Genomic DNA, 20,940 nt, shown 5'->3' on the forward strand with positions numbered 1-20,940 from the left:
TTATATAGTAGAAAGTTCAAAAGAACAGCAATTATTTTAACATTTTGGAACATCATAAAAGTCTTTACTGTCACTTTTGATCAGTTTAATCCATTTAATCCATATATCGTATATCATATTATATCATATCATATATCAATCAGTAATTTTACTGACCCCAAATGCTTTCGAAATAGATATGAAATCGATGATACTGCAATAACATCATGCAATAAAGTGGTTGTCATTAAATGATGCGGTGTCTTAAACAACACATAAAACGAGTTCAAAATGTGTATAGACTTGAGTTAGAATCTCCAGTCGCTGGCATTTCTAACAGCTAGTTCTTACTCAGACATGACTTTGCTTCCTGGTGGACTTTTAAAAACACTATGCATCAAGATTCCTTGGAATTGCACGGAAGCCAGTCAGTCAGATTGAAGCGGGCTATTTTATCCCACTCTTGTGTGCAGCATGCGTTAGATAGTCCATCTAAGGCTGAGACTGCAGGTGAATGGACTCATTCTTCATCTGACCCACTCAGAGCACTGCTGTTGACTCTAACCTCGGCTTTTTCAGAACATGTAGTTGTTGAGAGTGGCCTTCATAGAGACGCACACAAACCTGCCAGATTGCTCGCAGCCAGGCCTATTGGACTGAAGTGATGGATTGTAGACAAACAGGAGAGGAAAGGAAAGGGTTGCTGTAAAAAGGAGTTTGTAAGAGGGATGAGGAAATCGGTGATAGAATAGAAAGGCTGATAAGGTCAGTCATTCATGAGAAAGATAAATCCAGTAACACTTGTTGGTGGGAAAAAATTATTTATCCAAATCAACATGTTTTGGCTCACAGGCCTTAATCAAAGTAAAAAAAAATAAAAAAATAAAATTATATACTATAACAGTATCCAACAAATCATTTTTTTTTTATTTTTTGCATACCTCTCAGCGAGGTGTGTGACCGGAACGACGACTGCAACGACAACAGTGATGAGAAAGGCTGTGGTAAGCACTGCATCATGTGACAACTTTTTTTTTTTTTTTTTTTTTTTTTTTTTTTATTTGCTTGTCATAGGTCTAACATTCCTAATTGTTTAATTTCTTTATGTGTTTGTTTGTTTAATTAACAAACAGGCCTTCATCAAGGTTAACAGTTTGTTGAAAATCTTTCTTCTTTTTTTTGTACTGTAAAAACAGGAAAATCCAACTATAGCCAAGACAATGTTTATATATTATATTATATTATATTATATTAATTTGCTTGTTATTAGGTCTAACTTTCCTAATTCATCAATGTTAGTCTTTATTTATTTATCTACTATTACCGGTATTTAAGTAACAGGTGGTTTCTAATTTGTAGGTGACATTTTATTGTTATTTTCTAAGCTCTAAATTATCTGAATTATTGTTTGCAATTGATTTTTGATGATTGAAGGTGCATTAACTAAATAATTATGTGCATTAACTTTATATTATGACTTCATTTCAATACAATTCTCCCATCAACAAGTGCTACAGTCCCAGCCCTATTACCATGCACCTTGTTTGACAGTAATGTTGCTCTGAAAAGAGGAAATAAGAAAGGAAGAAAACAGAAGAGCACAGGTGAGGAATACAGGGAGGCTGAGCAGGAGTGAGTTGTTGTTCTTCAGAGAAGAGACGGAGCTGTTGAATATGGCTGCTGTATATGTATATGTATGTCTGTGATATTTCTGGTGTAGTCATTGCACTGGGTCAAAATGCCAGTGTTTTTCTCTTGCTCTTGTTTTGTCCTCCCCTTGCTTCTCTAAATTATTCAACGCCTGAGGACATGCTCTCTCTCTTTCCCTCTCTTTCTGTGTCTCTCTCTCTCTCTCTTACTTGCTCTTTCTCCTTCTCTGTCTTATATTTCCTCTCTTTTGCTTTTTCCACTCTCGGTTACTCTTTTTAAATTTGACTTCAAGAATACTTCACAAGCTGCTTTCCAAGTTTTCATCAGTTGAAGCTGAACAGAGATGCTGTATGACGGCTCACGACGATGAAAAACTAAATAAGACAAACAAACAACTGATATACTGTGTACAAATACAGACACAGTACAGATCTTTGCTGGTACTTTGACATCCAGATACACTCTGATAGAAACACAACAACTCCGTTCTAAAACCTAGCAAGCTGCCTACCTAGACAGCCGATTAAGACGTCGTAGGAGTGTTCATGAAAGGAAAAACGTAATGATACTGCACTGGAATTCAGTGTGAGCGCTTCTTGTGTTAATGAGGAGCGCTGTTTCTGCTATTTTCTGCTTCAGACCACTTATGAGGTTCCATTTTGGTTAGGATGCCTTCAAATGTAACTACCTAGACAGTAGAATGTGTGGCACCTCACTACGGTTTGAAGCAGAGCCCAACAGTGTAAACAGAAAAGTCTGCAGTTTGAGTCTTGGCCTATTGATTTGTCTCTCTCCGCTTGTACATTTGTGCGGCTGTGTGCTCTCACCTTTAACTGATTAATTATATCCAGCAAGAACATGTGCTCAGACAGGATATTATAGACACTGATCATGTTGCTAAAATGCGAGAGCCAAAATACTTATCATGCAAAACAAAATGTCTTTGTACATCTTTGATTAAGGCCACAGCTGAGTCATAAGCTGTTGTCACCACATTCATCCTAGAGGAAAGACAATTTCATTTTTGTTACCTCCCTTATTTATTTTTGCTAAAATAAAATGGCTGTTCTTAATTTCTACATTTATTCGGTATTATTTTTGTTTTAATTTTTATTTATTTTATTAGCCATATCACTCTATAGCCCAAGACTGGTCGCCCACTGAATCTAAGCTGTCGATGATAATAATAATAATAATATTGTTGTTGTTGTTACTAGATTACTCCATTTGGGCTTATTTTATTTTATTTTTATTCTGCATTTGTTTTTGTTTTATTATTTTATTTTAATGTATTTTATTTTTATTATTTTATTCTGCATTGGTTTTTGTTTTATTTTATATACCACTAGTTTGCTCTATTTGTATTTATTTTATGTTATTATATTTATTTATTTATTGTTTTTTATTCAACATTTTTATTTAATTTTATTCTGAATTTTCATTTTATTTGGCAACTTTATTTTATTTGACACTGTTGCTCTATTTTAACTTTTTTTTATGTTTATGTTTATTTTTATTGTATTTATTTATTTTTTCTTTGGCAATACAGATGTGGCTCAAATGTGTTTACGCCAAGCCGGTGATGCACACTAAATTGAAAAATTTAAATTAAAAGAGAGAGAAAGCCATCCCCCTTCAGTCTCTGTCACCCGTCGTGAGGAGCCCTGTGGCTGAATGACAAGTCAAGCGTGAAACGGCTGACTGCCCCCAGAAATCAGAGCTCTGGCCTCCTAGGAACTGATACATGCACATACACACACCACAGTGAGGGAACAACGGCTCAACTGCTGAGTCTTCTTTCTCCCTCTCGCTCTGTCTCGTGTCTGATCCATCCACCCTCGCTTCATTCTCAGTGTTTTGCAGCCCACACAAGGACACAGAAGAGAGAGAACGAGCAGCGAGAGAGACTGAAGACGAGAGAAATGCCCGTAGGCTCAATCTGTTCTGTGGTGCGCTACACGCAGGCCACGGGGAGACCTCCACTCACTCCATCAAACTGTCAGACACACACACATTCAGACTGCAGAGGGAGAGACTCTTTGCTGCCCTGGAGGCCAGTTCAAGTCAACATCCCATTTCCTTCCTTCTCTGCCTAATTTCTTCAACACCCTCACTTAAATTCCTACGGCCTAGTGCGCTGTGTGCGTGTGTGTGTGTGCACGTTATGTGTTTCTGTTTGTCTCCAGTTTGTTTTGTGGCTGATATATACACTGGGGAAAAAAAATGGTGTAGAAACAATTTTTGCTCAGAAATTGCTAGTAAATTTCACAAACAATTACAAAGAAATGATAAGAACATTGAATTAAATGTGAAATTTTGAAGTAGAAAAGCTGAAATAGTATTTTCTTGTAAAGCATACTCCAATAATTGTCATATTAAGTTTATATAAATTAATCTTTTTTTAGCAGTGTAGCAGGCTACATGCAGTACATTTGCACATTTGGATTTTTGTAATTCGATTGCGATCCATTCACAAATAATGAGACACACTGTAAAAAAAATATCCTTTTAAATTTATGGTTTAAAGAAAAAAAGCAGCTGTGGTTGCCAGAAATTGACTGTGAAAAATATGGCGACACATTACATATTGCTGTCTATATACTTTACAACATATATCCAAAATTGGTTATAAAATTGACAAAATTTTAAAGCTTTTTACTTTTACTTTTTTTTTTTGGTACACTGTTTATTGTTTTGAGCTTATTGTAAGTGCCCATATACATGCACATGTATAATAGATGGAGGACAGAGTCATACACACAAAGACAAAACACTGTCAGGGTAACTCACACGACACTAAAATAATGAAATAAACATTCATGAAATAACAGAAAACATTTGAATGTTCATTAATAATAGCAAAAACAAAAAAGAAACCAAATTTTATATAGATAAAATAATTCTAGGAATATTTTTTTTCTATTTTTCACTGTGAATTATATGATAAATCATAGTTTTTATTAGCAGAAACCATACATTTGATAGTATTTGACCGTAAAATTGCATATAATACAAAGTTAAACCATACATAGCCACTGAATAAGGCAGTTCACAGGTTTGACTGTAGCATTTTTTTTTTAATAGTGCTCAACAGAAAATTACTCTGATAGTAGCATCATATTGGAACTCCGCTCCACTGTATTTACACATAGTGCAGGAATAGTAAATCCAGTTTTGAAGAAGTAGTAGATCTGTTTTGCTGAGACACATTCATGTGGGCCAAGTGTGAGTGGGATGTACGTATCCAAACGGATAGCAGATGATCGATCAAGACACATGAAGTGGCTAAGTGTAAATAGGTCCTAAGTGCTGTAAAAACTCCCTAACTCTCCTTTGAGATTCCCTGTCACTTCACACATAGCCAAACGCTGTAAGACGTCTCGAATGCAGCTGAGAGCCACAGAGGCGCTGTTTGGCTGGGTTACAGACACTAGTCAGTGATTACAACCAAACCATTCCAGTGTTTAGCAGATAGCTTGAAGAAATGTGTTTAACATCTGTAATGTGACTTATTAGAGTGAAATAAGGAATAATTGTTAGTCATTTCTGACTTGTGTGGGCATATCTATGTAAAACAAGAAAAGCTACACTGTCCATTGATTACAGCCCTAAGAATTACTTTCACTAGTTGGCGTATCTTTTTTTTTTTTTTGCACTTAAACATTTTTTTTTGCACTTAAACATTACATTTTTTTTTTTTTATTATTACATAATATTATATTATAAAGTAGTAATGAAGTAACAGCTGCTAAAAAATTCAGAAATAATTTGCATTTTAAAAAATACATTTAAATAAAAAACATTTGTTTTCTGTTATAATAATATTTCAGAATATTACAGTTTTTACTGTATTTTGATCAAATAAATGCAGCCTTCTTTTAAAAACATTAAAAAATGTTAATGATTCAAAACATTTGACCGGTATATTATATTGTATTATTGTATTATTTAAAGTTTTCGTTACACAGAGTTTTCATTTATCATTTTTTCATCTTTTGTCTGTGACCCTTTAACAGACTGCAAGTCTTTCGTGTATCATCTCTCTCTCTCTTTCTCTGCATCCCTCCCACATCAACTCATGCTCTTCTTTTCCTATATGCATCGTTATCTCTCTCTCACTCTCTATTTCTACCTTCAGCCCCCTGATCAGATCGATAGTTCTTAATCCATCTTCTCTTTGGTCCAGTCACTTCCCATAATGCCCAAAGGCAAAGTCACATGTTGAACTGCTGCATGAATTTGATGCCTTGATCAAATCAAAGTGTGGGCGGCTGCTTCTGATCCATCATTTATGCTGGGGTCAAGCAGAGCTGGTGTCTTCTCATCTCTGAAGGTTGGCGCTCGAGCAACATGACTGAAATATTATGCTGGCAAAGTTCTGTGAAAGCTCTTTGTTGACCTCGAGTTGGGATGTTGATGTATTTATAGACAAAAACGGTTTGATTATTTTACTTTCCTTTGCCATTGTAAGCAGCCATTTTTGTTTCTAACATGCTTTTGTGTAAGAGAGGCTCCAGGAACTGTTTGCACTTCCGTTGCTTGGGTAAGATGTTTAGCATTGGCACGGACTTCGCTTTGTATTAAAAATTGTGGAAACAGTGGCGCCAAAGCGTGTTTTGGAGGGGAGGACCATTTTGAATGTCCTGGTGATGTCACAGCATGAAGAAGTTAAATCTCATGAATATTAATTAGGTTATGCTCAAATATTTTAATATTTCTCTTCCATCTTTATTTGACCCTCTAACTCTAGAACTCTCTATTCTAATTCTATTCTTAAAAAAAAAAAAACGTGTCCCTTTTAGACTTGCACTCTATTCATTTAGTGCTTCTTTTCTTAAAAAAAAAGTAACTAGTTTTTCTAATCTTTTTGTATTCTTTTTGTTTTCTTTTTATTTATTATACAATTAACAAAAGCAAAAAATGCATCTAACACTAGCTTGCTCTATTCTTTTTCTGTTCAATCTGTTTTCTTTTTATTTATTATATAAGTAATGCTTTACAATAAGGTCTGTAATTTTAAAGCATTCAGGCTTTCTTTGGGAAAAAAATCTACATATATTATATTATATTATATCTAGTGCTGTCAAACGATTAATCGCGATTAATCGCATCCAAAATAAAAGTTTTTGTTTACATAGTATATGAGTGTGTGCTGTGTATATTTATGTATATAAAAAATATTATGTTATATAATATAATATATTATATTATATTATATTATAACTGTTCAAAGGTTTGTAATAATTTATTACAAAAGGATTAAAGGATTCTTCTTTAGAATCCTTCTTTAAAGGATTCTTATGCTCAACAAGGCTGCATTATTTGATCAAAAATACAGTGAAAACAGCATGATGAATGCTTAGCTCAGGAATATTAATTAGATTATGCTCAAATATTTGCTAACACTTGAATAAGGTCTCATTTGTTAACATTAGTTAATGCATTAGTTAACATGAACTAACTACTGTATGAGCAATATATTTTTATTATATGATTTGAATTATATCCTATTAATATTAGTTCATGCATTAGTTAACATGAACTATGTGCAATATATTTTCAAAGCATTTATTAACATTTATTTTAATGTTGTTTAAAAATAAAATTGTTCATTGTTTGTTCATGTTAGCTCTCAGTGCATGTAATGTTAATATATATAACTTTTGATTAAACATTTTTTTTTTTTGGGAAATGTAGAAATTAACATTGATTAATATAAGCTGGGGAACTGTTATTCTTTAATAGTTCATATTAACTAATGTTAACAAATGAAACCTTATTGTAAAGTGTTACCAAATATTTGAATATAATTGTGTATTGCTTTAATAATTAGATTTGGTCTGTAGTAAAGAATTTGTCCCAAACTATTTAATAAGGTGGTTGGGACAAAATCATTCTTGGCCAAAAGTCATGTAATTGATGCCTGTGAGCACCGACCTTTTGTTGTTTGTCATGCTAGTTGGAGTTACACTACTACGATCTACACTCGGTCCCTTGAGACTGTCTGAAGTGACTCAAGTTTCCCGCTGGGCCGCTGAGAGGGAGAGTCGCCTAAAGTGAACACTAACAGATACAGCCTTGTGTTCAATTATTTAAAGCCTGTAGTGTTGCATTCATGCACTCACTCGCTGCTACAATGGATTGTTTGTGCTAAGTGTATATTTGAAAGCCTAGAATTGAACTTTGACCTTCACCTCCATTTGACCTTCCAGGAAGAAGTTAGCCTCTGTGATTATATGTTATGAAGAAACAGCCTACATGATTGAAAGTTGACCTTGAGCAAGATGGTTCGTTCTGACAAAGAATAAAGATTGTGACATCACTTGTTTTTATTTTTGTAGTCAAATGCATTGTTTTAGTTAGTGACTGTTTTTGATTTTACACACTTTGACTGAATTGATTTTACACACTTTAAGCAATATCGTATCGCATATCGAATATCGCATTTTTTAACAATGTATCCCATATCGCATTTTTCTTAAATATCGCACAGCCCTAGTTCAAAGGTTTGTAATAATTTCGAATTTTTTTATGTTTTTGAACTAAGGATTCTTATGCTCAACAAGGCTGCATTATTTGATCAAAAATACAGTGAAAACAGCATGATGAACGCTTAGCTCAGGAATATTAATTAGATTATGCTCAAATATTTGCTAACACTTGAATAAGGTCTCATTTGTTAACATTAGTTAATGCATTAGTTAACATGAACTAACTACTGTATGAGCAATAGAATATAATTAAAATCATATAATAAAAATATATGTATATAAGAATATACATTAGCAATGCATATTACTAATCAAAAATTTAATTTTGATATATTTACGGTAGGAAATTTACAAAATGTCTTCATGGAACATGATCTTTACTTAATATCTTATTGTTTTTTGGCATAAAATAATAATTTTAAATCATTTTGACCTATACAGAGTATTGTTGGCTATTGCTACAAATATACCCGTGCGACTTATGACTGGTTTTGTGGTCCAGGGTCACATATAAAGAGTTCTGGCATGAAACTCTAGATGGTGCAGTCCGACAGGTCTAACTCAATCTGACCTAATGACATCATTATCACATGGCACAGCTGATTGGTTCTCTCCTGTATCGGTAGCCAATGAGCTCGCTGCTCAACATTCAAATATATGATTAGTGCTGGCAGTAGTAGTGCAGATTGCTTCAGAAACCCTCCACCTTCCCCAGCTCCACCTGTATAGATCTGCTACGAGGTGATTCATGCTTCATTTCAATGACTAAAAATATTTCTGATAGTTTTAGTTAACGATTACAACACTTCGTGGACATCGGTATAAACGGTATAAATTGTTCAGTCTCCACGTGTTAAAATGTCCTCATCTTTGGATGAGGATATTCCCTGGCTAAACTTTTTTAAGACAAAGGATTACATTCAGTGCTCTGGATGTTCTTTTCTCCGTAATACGGATCATGATACGCTCGTTGTTGTGTCTGATCCGCAGCAGACGGGCCTGGTTATTATTGCACGTGCTGTCAGCCCCCGATGATGTCACTGTTGTTCTGTTGCCATGGCGCTGACAGCCAAATGTATTCACGGAAGGTGCTGAGATCTGGTTTTGCATATTTTTTGGTCTCTCTGGCATCCTGTACTGCTGGAATCAGTATTCATCCAGACATCCCCAGGCAGATGCTGATGTTGAGCCAGCATGGCTGTCGTCAGGCTAGTTTCTCACTCCCCCTCCAAGGCCAATTCATTCCCAATCTCCTCAGCATATGACAGGTGCAACTGTGTTATTGATTTGGGCAGTCGGTTTTAATGTGCTCCGGGATGCGCAACGCTTATTGTCTTCCCCCCCTTGGTGTGCGTGTCTATTAAAATGCTGCCAGGAAAATGTTCTGAAATATTAGACCGTTCCCCCCCTCTCCTCCCATTCCCATTTCAGCTGAAATATATAAGCCCGTCAGCAGGCCAAAACCCAAGCCACGGGGTCCAGAGCGAGACTCGCTGTGAATAAATCACACTCGCTCGCTCACACACACACACACACATGCGGACGTGCCGCGGCGTTCACGAGGGAGTCTGTAAATAAAGCGCGCTCACCAAATGTGAAGAAAGCTATTTAAATGTCAAAACCGTCTTCACGGGAGATGACAGGAGAAGCTGTAATGTCCAATGTAAACATAACACCACATTTTATTGTATCGTTCACTGTGTCCATCTCATATGTTTTTCTACTCTACCTCTGTCTGCTGAGTATTTAATTTCTGTCCAAGTCACTGCCGTCCTCTCCGCAGGTATGTCAGATTTATAGATCTGTGTTTTGTGCACTTTCGTTTTAGTTGCAGCAAGGGTACTTTCATATATAGGCTTTAATTAGGGTGCTAAAATTCATGTATGGTACTTAGTACTACAGAGTACTTAAAAAAAAAAAAAACATACTTAATGCTACTTTAATTTAATACTGTGGTATTTATTGTTGGTATCGTGTTACTTTTTCAAGTTACAATTTGGCATTTTTAATTGATATATCCAGAGCTGTTCTACATTTTATAATATTTTTATATCAAATATTAAATGTTATAAATTTTTAAATTAAATAAAATAAGTAAATACTGTATGTTGTTGTGTAAAATAAAATGAAATAACTAATTATTAAATATTACTCCACACACATGCACTCACACTATACAGTATATGTGTAGCTATTTATGTGTGTGTGTGTGTGTGTATATATATATATATATATACAGTGTATATACACACACACTATTACTATTTATAGTAATAATTACGCTAATTACTATTATTATTTTTTATTTAATTAACAGTTCTATCAAAAACACTATATATAATTATCCAGAGCACATTGCCATGGTACAGTGAAAGAATCAGAAATTGTGTGCCTTTCTCACTCTAAATATGGTTTTGTTTCTCAGAATTATTTTTGCACTCTGTTCTGAATGAATTCACTCCATGTCTTCCTGTTTGTCTACCTTTTTCGGTTCCTGCCCTCTTTTGGGTTCAGTTGGGCCTCTTTTTGCCGCACAGGATATAGGTGTGCCCAAGTCTTGTGCGTTCAAAGTGCGTACATATTCACACCCACATACTTATCCGCACAAATGCACACAATCTTATATCTTGCGGCCTAGCAAACATTACATTCAGGGTGGAATGTTAGCCGCAATGGCCGTTATGCCAGATGCAGTCAAATGCAGCTTTTGTTACTTACTAGAGCAAAGAAATGTAACCACGAGTTTGAATCACTGACAGAGCTGTTGACTTTGAACTGTTTGACGTCCACATCGCCCAACAAGAAAATCCCACCTGAATAAGAACATGATTGACAATCGGCAAAGCCACTTTGTTTGTGCTAATGCCTTGGACCTACAGTGGATGACTTGTGACAAGTAGAGCTGAGCAATTAGGATTTGTTTAGCCAGTGCTGCAAAGGACAGTGTCAATGAATGGGTGCCTCTAATCCACAGCATAGACTCTCACGAATGTACATGAAACCTCTGTACACACTAAGACGCGCTGCTGAACGGTGCTGAATTTCCATTGGGCGAATGCAGGCTTTTGAATTTAAGAGCACTCTGAGAGTTTTCCTGTCCCTGGCTGCAATCTTTATTTCCATGCGAGCTATAGGAAAGTGTGCGGTGAAACCCTGCGTGGGAGGTTGTACGGTTAAGCGTAGCCTCTGCATACACACGCACAAACAAATCAAGCCACAAGAAAGCTGCTTGTTTGAGCAGGACCTGTCGTCATTAGTAGAAACTGAGAAACAGGTTAACATGAGTCTGTTCTCTTGATGATTTTATTTTGTATAATGTATTCAAAAACATATAATGGGCATCAGCGGCCAAAGACAGGGACGTTCTTACCTCTTCTCTGTCATCCATGTCCTTTTTTGTTTGCTTGTTTTAAATAACAAGATAGACAGAAGTCAGACAGATGTTAATTTATTTATTCATTCATGCATCCATCCATCCCATCTTTTTTTTTATTTGGTAACGTTTTCCAACACTTTACTCATGTGTTAATGCATTAACTAACATTAATCATGAGCAATACAGTACATTTGGTATTTATTAGTCTTTGTGAACGTAATACTTTTATACTACTTTTCATTATTAGGTCATGTTAGCGCAGATGCATTGAATAATATTAACAAATGCAACTTTTCATTTTATTAATTTATTAGTAAATATTCACTAAATATTAACTAACTTTATTTTAACCAAGTTTGATGCTTTGGGAGTACTTTTAATTGACTAAGCTCATGTTAACAAATATAGTTAACTAATGGAACCTCCTTGCAAACTGTTGCTATTTATTTATTTTTAAATGTATTTAAGTACCTTCTTAAGATGCAGTTAGATTTACCAATGTTCGACGAATTTCACCGGTACAATCCAGTAATTTTATTATAAATACATGTGATCACGAGTTTTTCATGAGGATGAAAGATTTCCACACACAGATTTTGCATGGGATTCAAGTTGGTCACAAACATTTGCCAAGCTGACCAGCAGAAAGATGCTTGTTTTGAAAGTGACGTTTCTTGCATTGCGACAATGGATAAAGTCGGAAAGTCTTGTTCAACTGTAGACTACACTCGTGAATATCTCTCGTTAATGAATACATGCAAACTCAGATGCAAACAAGCAATCATATTCTAAGTGGAGACTAAAGAAGGTTGAATGGAAAATTCTAATTTCGGTAGGAAAAAAACATGAACTTCAGATCCTCATTAAGAAAACAAAAGTGAGTGGTTGTGATCAGTCCTTTAAGTGCAAATGGCTTGTAATTGCTCATTTGCATATGCATAATTGCAGTCCATTTATGCCGCGAGACCCGAGATGTCCTCCACCACTCGTTCAAATGAAAGACTAGAAGCACAAGAGTGTGCAATAATGGCCCGGCATGAAAAATGTATGGAGGAATACGGCACTCCAGCGCCTGCTAAGTGTTGTAGAGGGTATTTTGTAACATGGAGAGAGGGAGACAGTGTATCCTAATTTGATTTTTTTTTTATTTATTTTTTTTTTTTTTTATAGATGTTTTAAAGTTTGTACCGGTGGCCGTTTTCTGTGCTCAACTGTCCCTCGTAAATTAGTTGAAGTCTTTCATGAAGCCCCTTCCCTGCACCTTTCACCTTTCTCTTAACTAGCTTTGTAACACCACAGATTAACTTTGAGATGGATAGAATAATTCTGCATTCTATCTTCAGAAGAACATTTCTTGGGAGATCTAATGTACTTCACTTAACGTAGTTCATTTTCATTTCAAAATCAGGTGGATTTTGACACAAACAATGTGATTTGTTATAAAATGCAAGGCTATTTTTTTCCTTTGCAACTTTCAAGACTCTTTAAATGCACTTTTTTTTTTGCCTCTCTGAGAAATAGAGTACAAAGCAAGAGGAAATTATTATTTTAAATTATTATTTTCTACTCTACAAACATAAACATGTTAATTTATGTGTAAGTAAAATATTTTTCACAAAACATTCTATGAAATATCAGCTGTAACACATACAGTACATACATATTTAGAGAGAGAGAGAGACAACCATTTTTTTCTTTAAATATAAAAAAGTAATGGTTAAGAATGGACTTTTCCTGCTTTTTGTGAGAAGTATTTATGACGTGAAATTCACTTGCTTTGAGTTTTTGTCTCAGCACCGGCCGGCTGTCACGTAGCTTTCCGATATTTTTTTCCCCCAGTAATTTGCCAGCGTCTCATCCATATGCGAATAATTTCCCCTTAACTTTCGATCTATTATGATCCGTTGAGCCGCTCGACTCTCAACCCGCTCCTGAAAACTGAAGGAAAAGTGTGTCTCACTTTTGAACCATGGCAGCTTTCTACTCTACAAACATAAACATGTTAACTTATGTGTAAGTAAAATATTTTTCACAAAACATTCTATGAAATATCAGTTGTAACACATACAGTACATACATATTTAGAGAGAGAGAGACAACCATTTTTTTCTTTAAATATAAAAAAGTAATGGTTAAGAATGGACTTTTCCTGCTTTTTGTGAGAAGTATTTATGACGTGAAATTCACTTGCTTTGAGTTTTTGTCTCAGCACCGGCCGGCTGTCACGTAGCTTTCCGATATTTTTTTCCCCCAGTAATTTGCCAGCGTCTCATCCATATGCGAATAATTTCCCCTTAACTTTCGATCTATTATGATCCGTTGAGCCGCTCGACTCTCAACCCGCTCCTGAAAACTGAAGGAAAAGTGTGTCTCACTTTTGAACCATGGCAGCCTCTTTCAAATGCATCACTTTATCCCCTTCATCACCTCCATTTTTTGTTGAAAGGTGTCACCGAAAGAAGGAAAAAAAAAGAGGAGCCGTAAAAATCATACCTGAACCGATAATGAGGTCGGAGAATTAATGAATAATTCTCTCATATCTTTTTCTTCTCACTATCTCCTTACAGTGCGACAGCGAGAGTGACATCGATGACAAGGTAAGACTTCTTTTCATGAGTGTTTGTGTGTTTACCTAACCCGCCGTGGAGTGAGTAAGAGTGATTTTGGAGTATGAAAGCCTGTCTCCTGTCTGCATGCGTGTTTGTGTATGTGTGTAGATGACAGAAAATGGCTGCCAGTCTTGTGATTGTTGTTTATTTGCATATTAAAGCGATACAAAGGTGAACGCAGTGCGATAGAGAGAAAGTACACTTATTGCGGAAGTGTTTTAAGCTTTCTGTGAGGTGTCATTGTGTTTGGCGTGTCAATTCAACTACTTTTAAGTTGTTTGAACTTGAAAAGTAGACACCTGTCTTGATGTTTGTGCTAGTTAATTCTAGGCAGGAAGTACTATTGTGAACTTCACTTAAAGAGGCGAGCGCCTTGTAAATGTGAAGAAAAAGTGTCTTTGTTTAGCTAAAGTAACTGTAATTCTTATTTTTATTAGAATTAGCGTACTATTTTTGTGTGTTTTTTTTGTCCTGTTTCTGAAAGGTGCATTTTTTAAAGTGCCCCTTTTATGGGTTATGAAAGGTTCATATTTTGGTTTTGGGAGTCCCCAACAACAGGTTGACATGCATGCAAGGTCAAAAAACACTTTCATTGTCTTATAATATGCATTTATTTTTACCTTACTTGCTCAGTGACTCCCGAATGATTCACTCAATGATTCATTTTTACAATCCTCTCCTTTGCGTGACGCTAATCGGCGGTGATTGGTCCGATTGGTCTCATTTTCATTTCATCTTGCCTGTAATGCCTGATAAAGCAGCGTTTGTGAGCGCAGTGCTGCTTTGTGTACAGCGTTACCGGGTAAACAGCTGTTTTTACCGCTCCAAAAGCGGCACCTAGTGTCAAAGAATGAATTTGCATTTTCATTCAGACCAACATGAAAAAAACAACAAGTGGGCGGGCAATATGCTAATGTTTATTTTGACGTCAACATAAAACGGCTTGGGATTCATTTTAAAAACGACTCGTTTCAATGATTCAGAGTCGACTCTTTCTTTTCAGAGACAATAACTTTATACACGGTGCACTTTCAGATTTAAAACTTGGCAGGATGTTTTCATTCACTTAGAGCTGTGTTACACACTGCATGAAAGGTCATTTTCAAAAATCCATAATAGGGGCACTTTAACTGTTATGGAGACGAGACTAGTTGCAGAATCATCGATTAGAAATGAGCTACCAGGGTGAAATTCTCTATCATGCATTATAACACGACCTCCAAAGCAGATGTTTCTGTGGAAAAGTGTATATAATTTGCATGACCGTTTTGATGTGCGAGTTAAATGTTGTCTCTGGTTTATAATTTGATTTGTTATCTTGTCAGTGGACATTAAATGACAGAACTGGTCTTATCTAAATGTGCAGGTTCTCTTGTTTAATATGATATATATAGCATCCACGCAAGCTACTCATGAGGTGTTACATTTGCATATTCTTTGCAATATAAACTACAGCTACAGCCATACAGTGATGGATAGATAGGCCTCAGATTATGTCTAATTTGTTATTCAAATACGCTCTGGTCAGGAATGCTTTCGAGATTTGGTTAGCGGTGTGTAGGTTGCCAGATCTTTTCCGGTGGAATGTTTTTCCCGGCACCTTTAGCGCTTGTTTATCTTTTAATATTGATAACCCTGTAATGTCTGTCACCCATATAAACAGCATGTAGCTCCAGTGGAAGTGTAACACGTGTTAATTCCCCTGCAGTTAAGCAATTACTCCCTGCTAAATGAATGTGATAGCATAACTAATCTCCTGTAAGCCAAGCTCCCAGTTCAGTGGAAAACGTCTCCGGCGTGCTCTATAAATAATACATTGATAGCAAGCAGCAATTTGCATTAACCGCAGCTCACGGTAGTCAATAGGCTTTTATCTCTCTCCTCATTGAGGCAGATGGTAAGAGAAAACCTCTTTGGATTTGACACGATGAAGAGAGGGACTTTTAGAGGCTGCTATTCTTTTAACACTAGTATGCTTCAAAGAAAAGAGAATCGGGGTATTCCACACTTATTTTAGGGCCCTTTACGTTCTTTGTTTCTCTGTGGGTCTCGTTCTCTCAATCATGTTGTGTTCCAGATGACGATAATGTGGATGCATTTTATTGGTCACGAGTTATTTATGTGTTCGTTTATGTGTTTCTAGGCATTCAAACTGATCATAACAAAGAAAGTAGAGGGAAAATGTGGCCAGATTTGAGGCATGCAACGTAAATTTTTATTTTAATAATTCTGTGTAAACCTAGTGCAAGTTCTGGCCATTATTAAAACTATTTTTAGGCATGGCACTGTGGTAGTATCATATTTTTTTGGTCATCATGGAGATGCTAATGCAATTCTACTCTTTAAAGTACCGTAAGGTTGTAATATATACACTACTATTCAAAAGAAATTAAAAACAACACATTAAATTGAACAAAAGTGACAGTACATGAATAACGTTAAATTAAAGGATCATGTGACATTGAAGACTGGAATCTTTGCATCACAGGAATAAATTAAATTTAAAATATACAAAAAATATATTTCAGACGATGTATTTATTAAATTAAACATTATTAAAAACTTTTTGACAGTAATAATATATATGCATTATTTATTAGGATTTTAAAGTACTTGCTCTTTGATTTCAAGGTCACTTTTTGGTTTCTTTTGCCCTGTTGAAATGTATAATTAAGATTAAGAGTACCCGATCCTAGATGGATATACTGTATATGTAGCACATGAAGGGTAATCCCGTCTATGTTAAATGCAGAAGCAGACTTTTCCTTCGCATTCGTGAGAACATATGGAAGCAATTGCAGCGCTCAGAGTCAGAGAGAGTTTGTGTTCCTTCGGAAGAATGCATCAGGTTAGGATTTCTTGTCTCTTCTACTGGAGATGATAGTTGTAGGTGAGGGCATTGAGAGAATGAGCCATGGTTGTTGTGGTGTTTGTGTCCAGGTGCACAGGTGAACTGTTTTTCGATGAACTTATCCATCTTAAACAGCAAGCACAAGCAAGATAACATGTTTACCACTTCAAAAATCACTCTGTCATAATTGTTTTGCATGAAGAAAAGAATAAACACTGTTATTTGTAATTGTATACATTTAAATCTAATCTAAAGCATTAATCTTTCCCTCCTGTTGAATAGTAACAGGTGTCTTCCCCTGAACAATAGCTCCTTTGAACAGTTGCAGGAAGAACGTGAACATTCTCTCTCATAGCGTTTTTACACATTACTACATTATAAAGCAGCCCGCAGGTACGCTGGAGGGGCGTAATCAGTTGGGCTGATTTGAATAAAATTGCTTCATGTGTAGATCGAGTCCACTTATTAGCAAAGACATCACGACTTGTTCAAAGAAAACAGCTCACGCGGTGCATGACAGATGATACCACCTGAGGGGTAGAGCCATCGCTGAAATTACATACGCAGTTGCGGCCAAAAGTTTTACAACTAGCTGGAGATAGTGGATATGCATTTTATTATTGTATTCATATAGAGCATTGTATGATTTTTGTTTTCATTGTTATGCCTTGTTTTGGAACAATCTTTTCCTGTTCTGCAATGGCTGACAGCTGGTTTTGTGTGTGCTTCTCAAGGAAATTATTTCCTTTAAAGGTTCCTGTACAGAAAGATTGAACATTGCTAAAGAACACATTTAAAGTAGTTGAACTCCTTATCTGGATTCTGTTTTTGTGCATGAGTATTTCAAGCATGTATGTTAAGGCTTATACTGTAGTGACTCAAAGTCAACATTTTCCTAATTCTGTTTCTTATTGTGAATGATCAATGCATGTTATTCCTATATCTATCTCTCTCTCTCTCTCTCTCTCTATATATATATATATATATATATATATGAGCAATATCACTCGAGTACGAGAGCGATACTGTTTTGTTTCTCCCATGTATAAATCCTCACAATCCTCACTACACTTAACGGCATATACAACATTACTTCTTTGATGTTTGTGAATCCGGTCCTTAGGATGGACCAAACGTTGTCTCAAAGTAGTCATTGGCTTCTGAACTTCTCAGATACTCCAGCCACATAAGGAATAGCAACATGTTTTTTTCGGAAATGATGTCTCCGTTGTTCTAACTGTTTCACCTCCCTTTTTCGTTTTGTATGAGTTTTGATAAATGTCCAATTTGGGTAACCACATTTCTTTAATGCTTGTTTGATGTGATTATTCTCTTGTTCTCTGGCCTCTGGATACATGGGTATACTCTCCGCTCGATGTTGCAAGGTGTAAATCACACCCAGTTCTTGTTCTAATGGGTGGTGTGAATCAAACAGAAGATACTGGTCCATATGAGTGAGTTTACGGTACACTTCCACTTGTAATCTCCTGTCTTCACCCACTCTTATAGCACAATCCAAGAAAGGAAGTTTGTTGTCCAACATTTCCTCTTTGATGAACTCGATATTTACAGTATATCCACTGAATTAATGTGCTCAGAGAAGAAATCGATCTCCCTTCTCTTAATCTTCACCCATGTATCGTCCACATATCTGAACCAGTGGCTTGGAACATCCCCACTAAACGTGTCCAAAGCTTTTCTTTCCAATTCCTCCATGTACAGATCAGCCACTATAGGTGACACTGGGGAACCCATCGCACATCCATGCTTCTGTCGATAAAACTCATCTTTGTACTTGAAATATGTTGTGTTTAAACACAATTCCAGCAGTGAACCAATCTCTTCCGGACTCAGTGGTGTTCTCTCACCCAGTGTGTTGTCCTGACTCGACCTCCCCTTTACGATTTCAATCACCTGGGCTGTCAGCACACATGTAAACAATGATGTAACATCATACGACACCATAGTCTCATCTAATTCCAAGGTGAGTCCTTTGATTTTATCAACAAAATCCTTAGAGTTCTGTATATGCCGTTCCGTCTTACCCACCAACGGTTTCAAAACCATGGCCAAATATTTAGCCACATTGTAAGTAACCGAATTAATACTACTCACCACTGGTCTGAGTGGAACACCCTCCTTATGTATTTTTGGTAATCCATATATACAAGGAGTGCTTTCACCAGGGTACAGACGGAAATACAATTTCCGATCTATGGATTGTTGCTTCTCCAACAACTGTAAACAACTGATGACTTGCTTCTTATATTTCCCTGTGGGATCATGCTTCAACCGTTCATATGTATTGCTGTCATTAAGAAGAAGTGCCTTTTCATGATAGTCCTCCGTATTCAAAACTACTGTACATCTCCCCTTATCTGCTGGAAGGATTGTGATGTTTTGATCCTTACTTAACGAAGTTACAGCTTGTTTCTCTTGTTTACTCAGATTAGGAGGTGGTGGCTTGGCACTAGACAAAGTCATGGAAATTGTTGCGTGAAGCTGTTCGGCTTCCGCTTCTGGAATGTTGTTACTCCGAATAGCAGATTCAGTTGCAGTAATTCATTCCACTACTGGAACATTGTCCGGTGCCACTGCAAAATTCAAACCTTTGGCTAGAACCTCCATCTCTGGCTCGGTGAGATCTCTGTCGGACAGATTTTTCACCCACTTACTGGTAGTAATTGTCCAATCTTTATTTCTATCTTGATCCCCCACTCTCCTCGTACTCGGTCTCTTAGAAACATCTGATGTCAACAAAGCAAACTTTTTGGTCTGCCTCTCCTTACTCTTGTTATGTTGTGCAAGTCTTGCATGCTGGACAAAATCTCTCACCTTCTGAAACATTTCCTCTGGTAATTTCAAAGCCAGCTTCTGATGTAACTGTTGATCCTTTACAGTCAAAGCTTCAAGGGTGAAATGAAGTTGTTTACTTTCATTCTGAAGTTGTTTCTGTGCCCTCTGCAATATAGCTGTACCTCTTTGTCCTTTTTATAGATGATTTCAGACGTAAACTTGTAGGTGTAATCCCATGATAATGAGGGGCACCATCATGAGCTGTAACACCATCTACTCTGGCATGCGTTGCACGTTTAATCTAGTAGTCATGTGACCTCTATAGGTCTGTTGATCATGTGACTTTTGTGGATATATTTTCCAGAGTTACTTCCTGTTTTTACAACTGATGAATTTGTTTGGATAGACACCGAAACATCTTGTTAAGCTTATTATAGTCCAGTGATTTTAATAAAAATCTGATTTTTGGAATCAGTTTCATTGGTTTGAATTGGATTTGTTTGATTCATCGCTCACGATATTTTGTTTAGATGCTGCTATTTATTACTGTGCTTTTGTATGGTAACGTATACTACCGTCCAAACATTTGGTATGATTTTTAAAGAAATTAATACTTTTATTTAGAATGGATGCATTAAATTAATTGCAAAAATTACAGTAAAGACATTCCTAAAATGATTGATATTACAGATAAATGCTTTTCTTTTGACCTTTCTATTCATTAAAGAAACTTGTATTATGGTGTCCAAAAAAATATTAAGCAGCACAACTGTTTTCAACATTTCTTGAGCACCAATTCAGCATATTAGAATGATTTCTGAAGGATCATGTGACACTGAAGCCTGCAAATTTAGCTTCAGCATTACAGGAATAAATTACATTTTGAATTATTTTGAAATAGAAAACAATTATTTTAAATTATTTTGATATTACACAAAACTGTATTTTTGATCAAATAAATGCAGCCTTGGTGAGCATGAGAGAGTTCTTTCAGTAAAAAATAAAATAAATCCCAAACTTTTGAACGATAGTGTAGTGTACACGTTGCATTGGTTTTGATACAAATGCTTCTGGTTCATAGATTGTGCATCGCAAAAGGCATAGGCTACCTGTATATAAATCTGGACTGGCGTTGGAATCAAAACATGATCCATTCAGTCCGGTGGTTGCATTGTCACAGATTTCCAC

The 20,940-nt window shown here is 36.0% G+C and overlaps 1 protein-coding gene across 9 annotated transcripts in view; it reads left to right on the top strand.

Moving 5' to 3' along the window:
- Positions 1-20,940, top strand: part of LOC107656817 (autism susceptibility gene 2 protein-like) — a 314,131-nt gene that overhangs the window by 187,852 nt on the left and 105,339 nt on the right. For all 9 annotated transcript variants that reach the window (XM_016444764.1, XM_016444766.1, XM_016444763.1 and 6 more), the window contains exon 5: positions 14,064-14,093. In XM_016444764.1, coding sequence (XP_016300250.1) covers positions 14,064-14,093 — 30 coding nt within the window. The remainder of the gene's footprint in view (positions 1-14,063; positions 14,094-20,940) is intronic.

The sequence above is a fragment of the Sinocyclocheilus anshuiensis genome, unplaced genomic scaffold (assembly GCF_001515605.1).
Source record: "Sinocyclocheilus anshuiensis isolate Anshui unplaced genomic scaffold, SAMN03320099.WGS_v1.1 scaffold1136, whole genome shotgun sequence".
Classification (NCBI taxonomy): domain Eukaryota; kingdom Metazoa; phylum Chordata; class Actinopteri; order Cypriniformes; family Cyprinidae; genus Sinocyclocheilus; species Sinocyclocheilus anshuiensis.